This window comes from Hydra vulgaris, chromosome 12 (assembly GCF_038396675.1).
Source record: "Hydra vulgaris chromosome 12, alternate assembly HydraT2T_AEP".
Taxonomy (NCBI): Eukaryota; Metazoa; Cnidaria; class Hydrozoa; order Anthoathecata; family Hydridae; genus Hydra; species Hydra vulgaris.
In genome coordinates, this window is record NC_088931.1 from 52,556,292 (window position 1) to 52,571,747 (window position 15,456).

The 15,456-nt window shown below is 28.3% G+C and overlaps 1 protein-coding gene across 1 annotated transcript; it reads left to right on the forward strand.

The window, feature by feature from the left end:
* Positions 1–345: 345 nt before the first annotated feature.
* On the forward strand, positions 346–11,042 carry LOC136088821 (uncharacterized). Its single transcript, XM_065813667.1, has 9 exons — positions 346–562; positions 4,810–6,563; positions 7,315–7,562; positions 7,642–7,811; positions 8,332–8,649; positions 8,832–9,019; positions 9,362–9,620; positions 9,721–9,902; positions 10,013–11,042. Exons 3-9 carry the CDS (start codon positions 7,328–7,330, stop codon positions 10,917–10,919), a joined length of 2,259 nt encoding a protein of 752 aa, XP_065669739.1. The 5' UTR covers positions 346–562; positions 4,810–6,563; positions 7,315–7,327; the 3' UTR covers positions 10,920–11,042.
* Positions 11,043–15,456: the final 4,414 nt, after the last annotated feature.

Below are 15,456 nucleotides of genomic sequence, written 5' to 3' on the forward strand. Positions count from 1 at the left end.
AATGAATAATATTTCTATACAAAACTAACCCAAATGTCATAAAAATTTTGCTTCGACCATAATTGAAATGTATATAATGTGTTATTTTAAACCATATTACACTTTATTGTTCCATTTAGTATAGTACAAATTAAAACATAAATTTCACTTAGATTTTGTGCATATAGCAGCTAAAATATGTAAACAACCATTTTATTTGTTTAAATTATAATAAACATATACCAATTTTCTTTAAAAATGTGAGACAATGCTTCAAGCTGTATAGTAAGTTTTAACACGGTAAATAAATAGAATAAATCTATTGCGGCGGTAAATACCGCCACCTCAAGCTGTGGATTTTGCTAGAGTGGCGGTAATTTTTTTAAGATGAGGCAAGCGACTTAAAACGAAGCAAAACCGGAAAAACATACACAACGAGCTGGTGAAAAAAATGGACCTACATAAGGGACAATGCTTTCAAACAGCAGCTGAAGCTCAAGATTTTATTACACAGTTTGCAAAAGCTCATTGGCATCCTCTGCGCCAAAGAAATAATGTAACAGCTTTATCATATAATAAGAAAGTGAGTTTATCACATTTTATGTAAGGTAACATTGACGCATCTTTAAAAAAACATTTTTTTATTTTTCTGTGACAAGCTAAATTCTGTATGCATTAGTTCTACGTGTTTACCAATAATATTTCTTTAAAATAATAAAAAATATTATTAGTTATCTCATATTATTAATAGATGATTGATTTTTGTTGTTAGGCCCTAACAACAAACCTTCCAATCGGTATTATGTTACCTTTGTATAATATTTACTGGTAAATATATTGTTATTGTTGTTATTGTAACATTAACACTAACAGCTGAACCCTAACTTCGGGTTCAGCTGTTAGTGTTAATGTTAATGTTACAATAACAACAATAACAATATATTTACCAGTAAATATTATACAAAGGTGTTAAATAACATAATACCGATTGGAAGGTTCGCTTTCATATAGCTTTTCTAAAACAAGTAGAGCAACCTTGTAAAGAATACAAATTTCTAAAGGACAAAGACAAGAAAATAAGCAAGTATAAAAAATAAATATGAATAAAATAAAGAAGAATACTCAAAAACAAACCCAAAAAAAACCCAAAATAGAATACAATATACATAAATGTATATATATATATATATATATATATATATATATATATATATATATATATATATATATATATATATATATATATATATATATATATATATATATATATATATATATATATATCACTATAATATTAATTAGGTACGTGACATGAAATTTTTAAGTTAATCAAACACTAGATTGTTATATATCATTGAAAAGGTTTTTAATTCAGAATTTTAAAGGTGAAATTATTAAAATTGAACAATTTAACCCAATATCGAGATAATTACTTTGTATCTTCATATAAAAATGCATGCAATTTAGTATCAAAAGAAAGGTTTTAAGGATAAACATGTGAAAAGGGTGCAAAAGGGTATTATTTGGAAGCCATACACCTCTCACACCTTGGGTAGGGTGGGTTAAAACTTTAATATTATTTTTTTGAAATAATAAATAGTATTTATATAAAACACAAATTTTTCATAAAAAAATCAAACTCAACTATATACAAAAATTAAAATTACAAAAAGATTATATACAAGTATCAACTTAAAAAATATATACATACACACTATACATACACCTATCAATAAGTGTATATAGATTCAGCTAAGTGAATCTGTATAAACTTATTAATAAGTATATTTATAGTTGTTAATAACTACATTCCTGAATCCTCTGCCATCCCTTCTGCCATCAGGAGGTTTGTATTTAAAATGAGGCAGGTCTTTACCTCCATTTCGAGCCCATATGCAGAAGGCCCTTTTTGATTTAGGCCCAGGGTGGCTTTGGCGTCAAACCAAGAAATCACTCCTAGACAAGTCTATATTTAAAACAAAAATATTAAATGAGTGTTCGAAAAAATTAAAATGAAAAACAAAAATTAAAACACAGTAAAAAACTTACCAAAGAGGTCTTGGTTTTACATTAGTAAATGTTATTAGTTGTACATTCAACAACTAATAACAATAATTCGAGTATTCAAAAAATATCTATGTTGATACATATTTCTAAAAAATAACAGAGCAAAACAAGTTCATACCATGCAACTTTTCAACAAACTTGAAAAAGTGTTCACAGAATTAGGTCGAAAAAACGGTTTTGTAAAATCCGCATTTACATGTACCTACACTAATTGAAAACTATTGTCTCTAAGACTTAGACTAAGTAAGTATAAGAAGAAGAATATAAGTTTTTCTTTTCTTTTAGACTTTTTTATCTAGTTTACAAAAATGAAGAACTATTAGGACTCTTTGTAAGAAATGTCAGTAGCTAATTGCTGAGTTTTTAAAGGAATGTTGGACATAACATTTTCTATCTAAAGTTTGAACACACCATTGGCCTCTTTTAGACATCCTATTAGATTGGTTAAGGGCATGTATTAATGGAGTAAACCATTCTGTAAAGATAGAGGGTATCTTATCATTAATGCAACTGTGAATAAAAAAAGCAGTTTTCAATTTTTATTTAATTGGAAAAATTGATTAATGGAAGATCTTCCAATTAATTTTTAGTTTAGATTTATTTAAAATACAAAAATTTATTGTTTGTATAGCTTTTTTCTAAAAAAACAGAAAGACGTTTAAGTGTAGTGACAACCATAAATGAGGTAAGAACTAAATAAGGCAAAATATATAGATTTTAATGGATTTTTGTCAACAAGATGTCTAAGTTTAGAAAGAAATTCTTTCTAAATGCAATGCAATTCTTAGAATTGCATTGCATCTATTTAGATTATTGTTTAATTAGTATGATCATTCCACGTTAAATTTTCATCAAACTTTATTCCAAGATAGTTAGCAAATTTTAGGGGATAAGTTTTTTCCCATTTAATTTTATTTTAAATTGGTGATGAGGTTTTTTTAACCTTGGTTTGAAAATAATCAACAAAGTTTTACTTGTATTTAAAGAAGTTTTGTTAGCATTTAACCAGTTGCAGAATTTTTTTAGATAATAGTTGACATATTTATTATTTTATTGATTGATTCATTAAGATCATCAGCAAAGTGTTGTATCATCAGCAAAGTGTTGTATCATCAGCAAAGTGTTGTATTATCAGCAAAGTGTTGTATCACCAGCAAAGTGTTGTATCATCAGCAAAGCGTTGTATCGTCAGCAAGGTGTTGTATCATCAGCAAAGTGTTGGACTCTACAAAATTTTATGGCTTTGGATAAATCATTTATATTGATTAAAAACAATAATGGACCCAGCACAGATCCTTGATGCACACCAACAGTGACATCACAAATATTAGAGTTCCGTCAGTTGACAGACACAAGCTGTTTTCTATTTGTAAGGAAAGATTTGAACCAGGAATTTGAAACTCCTTTTATGCCATAGTAAGCTAGTTTTTTAAAAAGAATTTTAATATCCACAATATCAAAGGCTTTCGAAAGTCTATAAAGATACCACTGCCAAACAATCCTTTATCTAGAGCACTTCTAATATTTTCAGTCAGACTTAATAGGGCAAATGGTGTAGAATAGTTTGTTCTGAAACCAAATTATAAATCACACAGAGTTGTTAAGGAAACATTAAACTTTTAACATAACCAATAACATAAACCATTCTAAAAACATGTCTTTTGAAATTTCAGATAAGATATGATTTTTTTTTATATGATATGATTTTTAATTTGATATGAGGTATTTGAAATGTTATCTTTTTTGAAATGAAACTTTAGGTTGTGCTAGTATACAGTTAAATGTTTTCTCTATTTTGGTTGTCTAAATACTCGTGATAACACAATGATGCAATTATGATGTAAATTTAAAAGTTCCTTTATTTGTGTCATCACAAGCTAGTGCTTCTATATGCATCTTGTATATGCATTGTACTTCTAATGCTTCTATGGAATGTAAAAGTTAATGATTTTATTGATTTAGGACAGATGCATGCATTGTTAATAAACATCAACATGTTGACTGTGAAAAAACAAAGTATTCTAATCATAGCCAGTTAGCAGAAAAAATTAATCAAAGGTTTAAATTATGTCTTTTTATTCGTCACACTTAATGAAACTACAGTAGACTTCCATTTATTGGAATGGTCACTTATTGAAGTTCCCGGTTATTTGAAACAGTTTTCATTTTCGAACTTTGTTTAATAGACTCATGCACTTATTTGAAGTTTGGGTTATACAAAGTAAATTCTTATTCCCTGTGGAGGTATGAATAACTGTGAGTTTTCTGTAAATATTTTCGTTACTGGTATATGCAATTAACATATTATCTATTAGTGAGATATTATTTTATATCAGGTATATAATTATAGGTAATAATTGCAATATATATATATATATATATATATATATATATATATATATATATATATATATATATATATATATATATATATATATATATATATATATATAGCATATCCAAGGAAGTTGTTTTATGCAGGCACTTACATTTTGAAATTGTAATACTGTAGCAGTAGGCCCACACTTTCCGAAAGTAATTTGACAAGAGCAATTTATGGCTGTTGAAAAAATAAAAGTTTAAATATGTTCTTGATTTTTTTAAATAGTGGGTTATAAACATCACCAAGAATATTTTTATATGTGATTAATAATAAAATTTTACATTTTTTTAGATTTATATTAGGTGATCATTAATTAAGATCATTTAAATTTATTTGATTTATAATATAATTAGATTATGCTTTTTCTTTGCTTTTCTTAGGTTTCCCCTAATAGTCAGCTCCCATTAGAAATTCAGTATCAGTCATTAAACTGGGAGTGTAAACATTCTGGAGCAATTAAATCTCGAGGAAAAGGAAAACGTCAGGTAGTCGTAATAACAAAACAATGTTTATAGTTAATATTTTTTTATATTTAGTTATTTCACAATGTTATATAACCTAGCCTATTTGTGTATGAATCCTACCTACCATTGATTTATTTATTTTTTATTTATTCCAAACTTTAGCTGTAAGCTTTAACACTAGAAGCCCCAGGTTTTTTATATACCTAGAAACCCCAAAGTGGATCAATTGATCCAACCTAATATTTATATGCATTTAGACTTATTTTCTTGTTTAAATGTATGAAACTAACAGTTAAAACTGTTAATTTTGATGTAAATTATATGAAATATATAAATTTCTTTCACCCTACATATATATTCATAGGTTTTATGCTCAAATTACAACGCGTTTTACTCTAAGTAGAAGTTTAGTAGCATGATTTGTCTAAATCTGGATTACTAGCATATTTAAATTATTCAAACAGATTATTTAAACGGAAAAAAAAAATGAAATAAAATGAAAATATTAGTGAATAAAATAAAATATTGTTCCCGCATATATGGTATATATATACTGCCACCGCAGTACACTAATATTACTGTTTTACACTATGAAACTTACTACTATATTGCCTTGGAGAAAAATATCGTAGAAGCTAATGATATCATAATGAAATGCTTAAGTTCAGCAAACGCTGATGGTGCTTCATCATCAAAAACCTCTGTTGTAGCACATCCTCTTTCAATTGACCAATCAGTTACATATCAACGTCCAAAACGTGTGTCGGCGCAACAGTGTTTGTAATTATGGATGAAAGGTTTACACGCTTTATCAAAAAATGCACTATTTTATCTGCCAATTTATCAAATGAAGGATGGAATATTAGTGACATTGAACTTGATGCTTTCATAGGCTTAATACATCTTCGTGGATGCAAGAAGTTTTCCAGTTAAATTCCTTTGGTCTGAAAAATATGTCAACAAAGCTTTTATAGAAACTATGCGGCGTTCTCGATTTGAAGACATCATGAAAAACATTAGATTTGATATACATTCAGAATGTAGAGAGCTCCTCTAAAGTGATAAATTTGTTCTTATGTCATGGGTGCTGGCAAGATTCTTTACACTTTATCTGAACAGTCAAGAAAAGCAAATATTACTCACCAAAAATTACTTGCTGCCAACAGTAATACCACAATAGCTACCAACAGTAATACACAATAATCAACTCGTTTGAGATGTCAGATAAAATCAAATTGCAAACGTTATCTGAAATCAACAGTATGTGCAAATTGTAAGAAAGCTGTTTGTGGAAAGTTCTTGTCAAATATATGCAAATATTGCAAATAACCTTAATTATTTGACTAAAATTGTTATGTATATGGACGTTTTCTATAAGGTGGATCAATTGATCCAGCTTGGGTTTATTAGGTATAAATATTTATAGTCGCATCTCTGAATGTGTTTTTTATGTAGTTTTTCCGCTTTTCAGTAAATTATATCTAAGTAATAAAAGTCATAAAATATCATTTTATGAACATTAAAATTTTAGCTTCAGCAAATTATCAAAGTCGTGATTGGATCAATTGATCTACCTCGGGGCTTCTAGTGTTAATGTCTGTTTTTTTTGTGTTACTTTTTTTTTAGACTCATACTTTTGCTAATGGATGTTCTGTGCAAATAACCATTGTGTAAGAATTTTCATTTATAAATGTTATTATTGAATTTCATGTTAGAATACATACTAACTACATGAGTCATTTATGGGAATAAATAAGCACTATATGTTATTTAAAATAAATAACTACCATAAGTCATTTAGAAAGATTAAACACCCAGTCTTCTTCGTTTAGCGAGCGCTTTTGCGCTCTTGCAGTTTTGCATTCGCCCACACGTCTGCCAAAACTTTGGTCAGTGCTTTTTCTAGCGCTCGCCAATAATTTCAAGCGTTTTTTTCATTAAAAGGTTCTTTTTTTCTATATTAAGAAGTACAAAAAACAGATATTTTTTAAATTGCGCACGCCAGACAAATAGTGACTTTCCGGCCAGTGCTTTTTTGTGCACTGTCAGTAAATTTTAAATGGAGAAGACTGAACACCATAGGTCATTTAGAATAAATAAACACCATAGGTCATTTAGGATAAATTTTTATTTTGTTATTTTTTATTTATTTTATGCTATATTTTATTATAAACCATAAATTATATCCAAAGACATTGTTGACTGAGCAAAGGTACAGTGCAATATATATATTACTCCTGCTCTGTAACATTTAAAACCGTCTAAACTACACAAGTGTAGGGCCATAACTGTTACAATTTAAAACAAAAAAGAAAACAAACACTTTGCTTATAAAAAGTACTTTTTGAAACTAGAAAAAAACTTTGTAACAAAAAATTTCATTTTATGTTTTCATGAATCAGTTTATTTATATAATTACAGATTCAATCGTGTCATGGGTAACTTTGTTGTATCAACATGTCAACTAAACCACAATCATGATGTTTCTCCAGAATTGATTAGGTTATATCCAGAACATCGTCGCCCTTCGGGGAAGCTGGCTGAAGATGTTGATAACATGTTATCCGTAAATGGAAATCCTAGTCTTGTTTCACAAGTATTACACAAGGAAGGTTTAGCTGTGCGTGTTAAAGATATGCACAATCGAAAGCAAGTCCTTGTAAAATCAGGTTAATAAATGAAGTTTAATGCTTACATGTTACTATTTTATTTGTAATGCATTCTATTTAGTATTTTTTGTATTATTAGGTTCAACGATGACTGCAAGACTACGCTCTACACTTGCATTACCAAATGTTCATTTCCGCCTTTTAGAAACAGAAGATCATCAATTTCAAGGTTTGTTTTTTCAAACAGATATGCAAAGAAAATTGTTCTACAAATATGGAGAAATGATTCAGATGGATGCCACTTATAAGGTTCAAAAATATTAATTTAAATATCTCTGTATCATACACTGTATTTTACCTCTTATGGCATGTAACTTAGTATGTTAAAATTTAAAAACAGGAATGATAGGTTTGAAATAATCTTGGTTTAAACCAAATTATAAATAATTTAACAAAATGATTTGTTGAAAAAAAAAGATTTTTTATAATCACAAACAAATTAAACAGATTTAAAGATTTAATAATAGTAATTGAATAAATTTTCCAAAATTTATAAAAATTTAAAAAAATGAACTAAAAAAATCTCACTCTCTAAGCCTTATTAATGCCTTCCAAAAGTCCTTAATAAGCAAGACATTTTGAATAGAAACAAGTTTAGCGTTGAATTCAAATGAAGGTTGTGTGGAGATAAAGCACTGCTGATTGACAGATTGACAATTTTGCTCTCAGTATAATGTAATTGTGTTTTACATATCTAATTCGTTACCATAATGCCAGGGATTGTAGTTATGCTAAATTGTGTTTATAAATGTTGAGTAAATATGTTTAGACAAATAATTATCGTTACCCTCTGTTCACTTTGTTGGTGGAAGATTGTGATGGCGTTGGACAGCCAATTGCATTTGCCATAATGACAAGTGAAGACCAAATCCACATTGAACAGTTTCTGGAATATTTTGCGGAATGCAATGATTTATCAAATACACAATGTGTTGTTGTAGACAAAGATTTAGCAGAAATTAATGCCATTAGTAAATGTTGGAATAACGTTAAAATTCTGATATGTTATTTCCATGTCCTACGTGCAATAGACAGGCATTTAAATCTATTACGCCTAGATCAGACACAAAATGAGTTTTGTTGTCTTGTAAGTCTTTATAATTTTGCTTCAAAATGAATAATGAGAGTTTAAAGCTTTTTTATAGATTTTTATAAAAATTTTCAAGATTTTTTGTTGATGAATTAGCATTTCAATGATTGATCTGATAACTGATTTTAATAGATATTATTGTTTGTATATTGATTTTTTCTATCATTTACCTTTTTTAGTATACACAAAAGATGCTAAACGCCAATACTGAATTGGAGTTTAATTCAGCTATTGAAAATTTAAAAGATATACCATGTTTTTACCAATATATTGTGGAAAATTGGATACCATATAAAGATTCTATAACAGCTTTTGGTCGCAAAAATGTGCGTCACCTTAGCAATCGTACAAATAATCGAATAGAGAGGTTTAGTTTTTTAAAAACTTGTGTTTTCTAGAATTGATTTTTGTTTCTTTCATGTGTGCAAAAGTTTATTATACTTGTCTATATACTTAAAATAATGTTTGTTATACTGTGTTAATATACTAGTTTCGTCAAGTTGTATGCTGCTATTGGTAACTTGTTATCCAGTACAACTTAATTTAGAAGGGGCATTTCATAGTAAAAAATTGCTTTAACTCTTCCATAATGACATTTAAATGGCATTTTGGAGAACCATGTAAACCACACTAGTGTGGAAACACGGTTCTAAAACTTTTTTTTTGAAAAAGGTCATCATAGCAATACATATTGTTGACATTATTTTAGCTTCCATGGTACTCTAAAGAAATTAATTTCTTCTTCAAAAATTGATATGGATGTATTAGTGAACAATTTACTGGGTATGTCATCTCTCCGATCTATGGAATCTGCTCATCGGGATTTTGAAAATACATTAAAAAATGTTACACTCAACAAATCTTCTCCTTTATTAGAAAAGTATTTTAAAATATGTACTCGTTATTCTTCTAATTTATTACAGAATGAGGTAGAGATGGCTTGTTGTAATGGGTATACTGTTAGCAAAGTAATTAAATTGTCATTTATTGATATAAGTAATGCTTGTATTATAATAATCTCTCCTATAGCTTGTTTTTTATTTAATTACATTTCTTATAATGCACTAGAATCATAGCACATCAGGGTTTGTGGTAACCAGCCCTTCTATGCATAATGCATATTATATAGATCTTGATTTTTATTGTTCATGCAATTTTCAAAAAGAAATGGGGCTACCCTGTCGTCATTTGTTTGTGGTATGGATTGCTTGTGAAATAGACTTATTCAGACCAGAAACAATTGCTTCCAGGTAGGTTTTGTTGTTTTTTGGCCATCTTGGTAACTTTAATTTGTGTTTATATTATCATTTTAAATATTACATTTAATATTATCAACAATGGTTAAGTATTAATAATGCAGGTGGCTCTTGTCTACTAATACTCTAAACTTGGCCGATGTTTCACAAAGCACTACCATCTCTATTCCGCGTGTTACTCCAAATTTGTCACGTTCCTCAAGGTTTAATTCTATAATGTTGTTAATGAAAGAAATTGCATCTTACGTAGCTGATCAGCCGCAGAAAACATTTCCATTATATTACGAAAGTATTGAATGTCTGCAGAAATTTATATTTAATAATACTCCAGAAGAAGCTTTTAAAGCTTTAAAGAACATTGAGTCAATTCATTTTGAAATAAACAACAATGCAGTTGTTTCAGGTTCCTCAAAATATGTTGATGTTTTAGATAAACAACTAACTGTTAATTGCAGTCTTGACACTGCCATTGTTGCATCAACTGATGTTGCGTCAACTGATGCTGCATCAACTGATGTTGCATCAACTGATGTTGCATCAACTGATTTTGCAATAACTGATGTTACAATAACTGATGTTGCATCAACTGTTAAAACAACTGAGGCTTCAACAAATGGTGTTGCATTAACTCAATCTAATGAGCGGTGTCCATTTCCAAAACCTCTTACTGAAGAATTATTTTTTGGCACAATACCAAAAGTTCGTGGCAGACCAGCTGCAACCAGACAGCGTGCATTCAAAGTATTTGGTACTAAAACAAGTAAGCCTTCATCCTTATTGTCTAAGACCTCAGAATCTCTGCAAAATATTACAATGGAAAGTAGTGTAATCCAAGTTCAACAAAATGACAGTTGCAAAGAATGTGGTTTTGATGATCTTCCCAAAAAAAGAACTAAAACAATTCCTTGGATTCAATGCGATTATTGTAATAGTTGGTATCATTCTTCCTGCTCTGGTCTCAAAAAGAAACTAAAGTCAAGTGAACAGTTTAGGTGCAAACAATGTGCTTAGTACATTGAATACTTTTCAGTATATGTTTTTTACATAAACTAAAATGAGATGTGAAAAAATGAGATTTTGTGTTTATATAATTATATATTATAATTTATATTTATATATTTAGCATAAATCTATAGAGAGAGACTTATTTATATATATTTATATACTATTTGTAAAATATTCTATATAAAGTATAGTATTAATATAAGTATATTTGTTACTAACTAAATACTAACTTTTTTCCATTGTTTTTACATTCCAGTGATATATCAATATATATCAATGGAATAAGGGCCCTGCAAATTGAATTTGCTTCCAGAGAAGTTATTTACCCAAAAGGTAATTTAGAAGTTATATTGAGTATGTCAGCTAACTTAGATCCTACAGCTTATTCACTTTTTTTTTCCAAAAGAAATGGCATAATTGGTTCGCAACCCTGAACATGCAACATTGGTTAGAAATCATGGCAAGAAATTTCAGTGATATGCTGCTGATGCATATGTTAAAATTGAAGAGTAGTGTCTTTCATAGAAATAACCAAAGCAAACTGAGAAGCATGCTATATGATGCCTTACATGAAGATGTAAGCAACCTTGGTAACAATCATAATGTTAAACCAGGGTGTGTTATAGTTTTCTATTCACTTAGGAAGTCTTAAAAAAAACTATGAAAGTACTATGGTTATAATGTTTATATTCAGTTTTTTTTTATTTTTATGTTTTAAAAGCGGTGTTACTTAGCAGTGTGTAAAGATTGTTATCACAGTGGTCACAGTGCCAGGTTAATTAATTTAATCTTAATTTCTGTTAATTATTTTTTACTTAAGACACTTTAGAACTAAGACCAAATATAAATCTTACTATAATCAGTATCAAAATATAAATACTAGAATTTGTTAAGCTACATATCTTTTTTTTTTTCTTCTTTTTTTTCTTTCTAAGTTACCAATTATAATTTTTGGACCCATCAGATAAGTGCTAATATTTATAATTGAATTGAAATTCAACCTTATGTATATCTACTTTTTATTACACTCAACTTTTTGTTTCTCATTACTTTCAGATATTCTTCGATATCGCGACTGATAAGTTAAAGATTATTATAATAACTTAGTTTTTATGACTGTAATTAATTAGATTATTATCAGATCTGTTGTATATATTTTAATCCTAATATTAGTCACCGCATTTTTTTACGAATCAAATTTTATTAAACTTTCATATAACTGATTATAATTATCCTAAAATTAAATGATTTTTTTTTTTTTTTTTTTGATGTTCAAACATAATTGTTTTTTTGTTTTTTTTTTAGTTGCCATTGCTTTATTAGTTTGCTTACTGTTGAAACATGGTTTTAATTTAGTAAATTTATATGATATGAAATTTACTGTGTTAATCATTATTCACAGTTATGAAAAAATCAAGATTCTAAACTATTGAGGTAACATTAAAAGTCTTTTTTTAATGGTTAATTGTGCTATAGCTATTTTGTGCTAATATATTATTTTGCCATTGTAATTAAAAACAACTTAAGTTATGAATATAATAATTTGTTGTAACTTTTTTTTAACACAGTGCCTTTGAAACACAGTCGGTCTCCTCTCGGTTTAACAAAAGTTTATTAATAAAGGAGAGTATTATTGGAACACTCTATTATTACTAAGCTCTTATGTAGTTTTTGGTACCATAATTATGACCATGTTTAAGAAATGTTTTACGAGTCACTAATCCATGAACACTATTGTGTTCATGAATTAGTGAATATGTAAAATAATGCTTTTGTAGTTCAAAATGATCTTTTTTATTTATTTAGGTATAGTAAGTTGTACTTGGCTTTCCTTCTCTGGTGCATGCTGTTATTAAAAAGAACATAATATCTTAGGTTAAATGGTCTTTACTTAATGCCAAGATTAATATAAAAGCGAGTAAAACCAAAAGGATTATATTAAATAGATAAGGCTGCCATTGTCCCGATTTTTACGGAGGAGAGCACAACGTTAAACTAATTAAAACTTTCATAGCGTTCTTCAGCGGAAAGCGATTAGATGTAAAAATATAAAATCTTAAGTACCTAGGATAATGTTATGTTTTTTAAGTTATTAATATACTTCTAAAAATTATTATTTTAGCTTCGAGATAATGCTGAGTCACTTTTATTTATTGTATTTTTTACTTAACTGCACATGGTAGTAAGATCTTATTCCGGTCATGTAATTCATACACCCAGAAATGTAAGATATTTATGTTAAATGGTTTACATCATTTTTAATACAAATTGACTTAAAATATTTTATGCTTTACAATATTTTAATTGTGGCTTTTAAATTGACTTAAGAATTAACCTTGTAATCAAAGTTTAAATTTATAATATGAATAATTCTTTCCGTTTTGCAATATTCCAGAATCTATTAACGATAACTTCACGATTGAAATTTGGTCAAAGTTCCTGAACTTTTGTCAAATTCGTTTACCTTCTTTCATCTTTGTCTGTGCAGTTTTTACTTATAAGAAATAAAATTATGCCCTCAATGCTGAAAGTATTAATTTTCTAACAGTTTATGATTGTCGCATAGGCCTATTTGTTAACATTTTTTTTTTCAAACAAAATTGTAAAGATGGGGCTGGAACATGGTCACTTAACCCTATATTGAAATCTATTAGACATATTAAAAGACTCTTAATCGTAAAAATAGTTAGAGAAAATGTTGGTTGCTATGCAACTACTAATAGTCCTTTTTCGTTGGTTAATCAAAATCAATTTACTCGGACTCAGCGCGTTTGCTAAATAAGCTCCTCATTTAGTATTAAAATATGCAATAACATATTAACAATACTTTTGCCTATAGGGAGCGAACAAATTTGCTAGTTCGATATTAGGCATTATAATATAAAAGAGCTTATTGTCTTCCTACTCACCAAAAATAAGAACCAGAAGAGTTTTTCTTACTTAACTGGCGTTGAGTGAAAAAAAATTTAAAGTCAAGTCTATTTTTTCGGGCAACGCACGTTTAGTATTTATGTTAGGTAAGTATTCAAAGTACTTATTTAGGGAAAGTAGATCAAGGAGCAATTGTATAAGCTATCAAGGAGCAATTTTTCCATCAATCAAGGATAATAATGTTTAAATTGCAAAAATTAAACATGTTGACCCAAGTCAGTTTAAAATATTATTTTCATTTTACAATTTCATTTAACAAAGAACTTTTTCCACCTTATGTTTATAAATTCAAAAAAAAATTATAAAAAGCTTAAAATGTGCCATTTTTTGTATTTTGATCATTTTTATACTTAGATTTTATTGACACTCATCGATGTTTTAAGATTAGTGAAACCGTATTGTGAGCAAGATAAATAATTCTGTGGCGGTATTTACCGCCACTTAAGTAAAATATCCGCTATTTGTCATGGTTTGCTTTGATTTGCATTTTACCGCCACTTTAGCATATTTTAAAGCTTAGTACGGCGGTATTTACCGCCACTTTAGCAAAATATTAACTTTAGGTGGCGGTATTTTGCGTCATGCTTTTTACCGCCACTCTAGCAAATTTTAAAGTTTAGTGCGGCGGTATTTACCGCCACTTTAGCAACGTGCAAATAAATATTTATATATTTTACTATTTGTACCAGACGCATGCGCATAATAAAATCACAAGCTTTCATAAGTATTGAATCACCGTGATTTAGCGGTGAAACTCAATAGCGAATTAGCGGTGAAACTTATTTTAAATATGAGGAATAAAGACATTTTCGATTACTTAATTAAAGGAAAGTATGAAAATAAATATGAAAGTTAAATTAGTAAGCAAAAACCAAAGTTTGTATATTGATTTCTTAATGTTATCTCAATGATATTTCAATGTTATCAAGGCGCTACTCGACTTTCGCACACACACCCCCCCTTTTTTTTTTTTATGATTGATTCTGATAGAGAATTTTATGCTGACTAAGAATCGTATAAAAACATATGTCTCAAAATCAACGGAAAGTGCTCTAATCTGAAGTTAAAAGTACAAAAATATATGACAAATCCCTAATATTCGCCATCTTAAAAAGTGACTTTTTCTGTTTTAAAAGTTATCATTTTAAAGTACCAGCAACCTGGTTTTTATATTTTATAACAAAGATTTCTAATTATGGAACGATTTGAGAATTCATTCATGTTTCAATTATCATTTGTTGTCTAAAATATCTTTTGAAATTTTTATCACAGAAGTTGAAAATTTTTTTTATCTGTTATATACAAAAATTACAAGAAGGAATTATATGTTTCGCAAAAGTAAGTAGCTCGCCTGTCTGTCTGATTACACTCAATCAATCGTAAAGTTAGTTTATTCAAGATGGCGAATATTAGGGATTTGTCATATATTTTTGTACTTTCAACTTCAGATTAGAGCACTTTCTGTTGATTTTAAGACCTATGTTTTTATACGATTCTTAATCAGCATAAAATTCTCTATCAGAATCAATTATAAAAAAAAGGGGGGGGGGGGGTGCGAAAGTTGAGTAGCGCTTGTTATCAATGTTAATATCAATGTTATAATCAATCAGAT

What these genes read in the sequence shown, in the direction of transcription:
- LOC136088821 (XM_065813667.1), top strand. Translation starts at nt 7,328, where the DNA reads ATGGGTAACTTTGTTGTATCAACATGTCAACTAAACCACAATCATGAT. An exon ending in AAAATGAGTTTTGTTGTCTT is followed by an intron (nt 8,650 to 8,831) that starts GTAAGTCTTTAT and finishes TACCTTTTTTAG; the next exon opens with TATACACAAAAGATGCTAAA. An exon ending in ACAAATAATCGAATAGAGAG is followed by an intron (nt 9,020 to 9,361) that starts GTTTAGTTTTTT and finishes ACATTATTTTAG; the next exon opens with CTTCCATGGTACTCTAAAGA.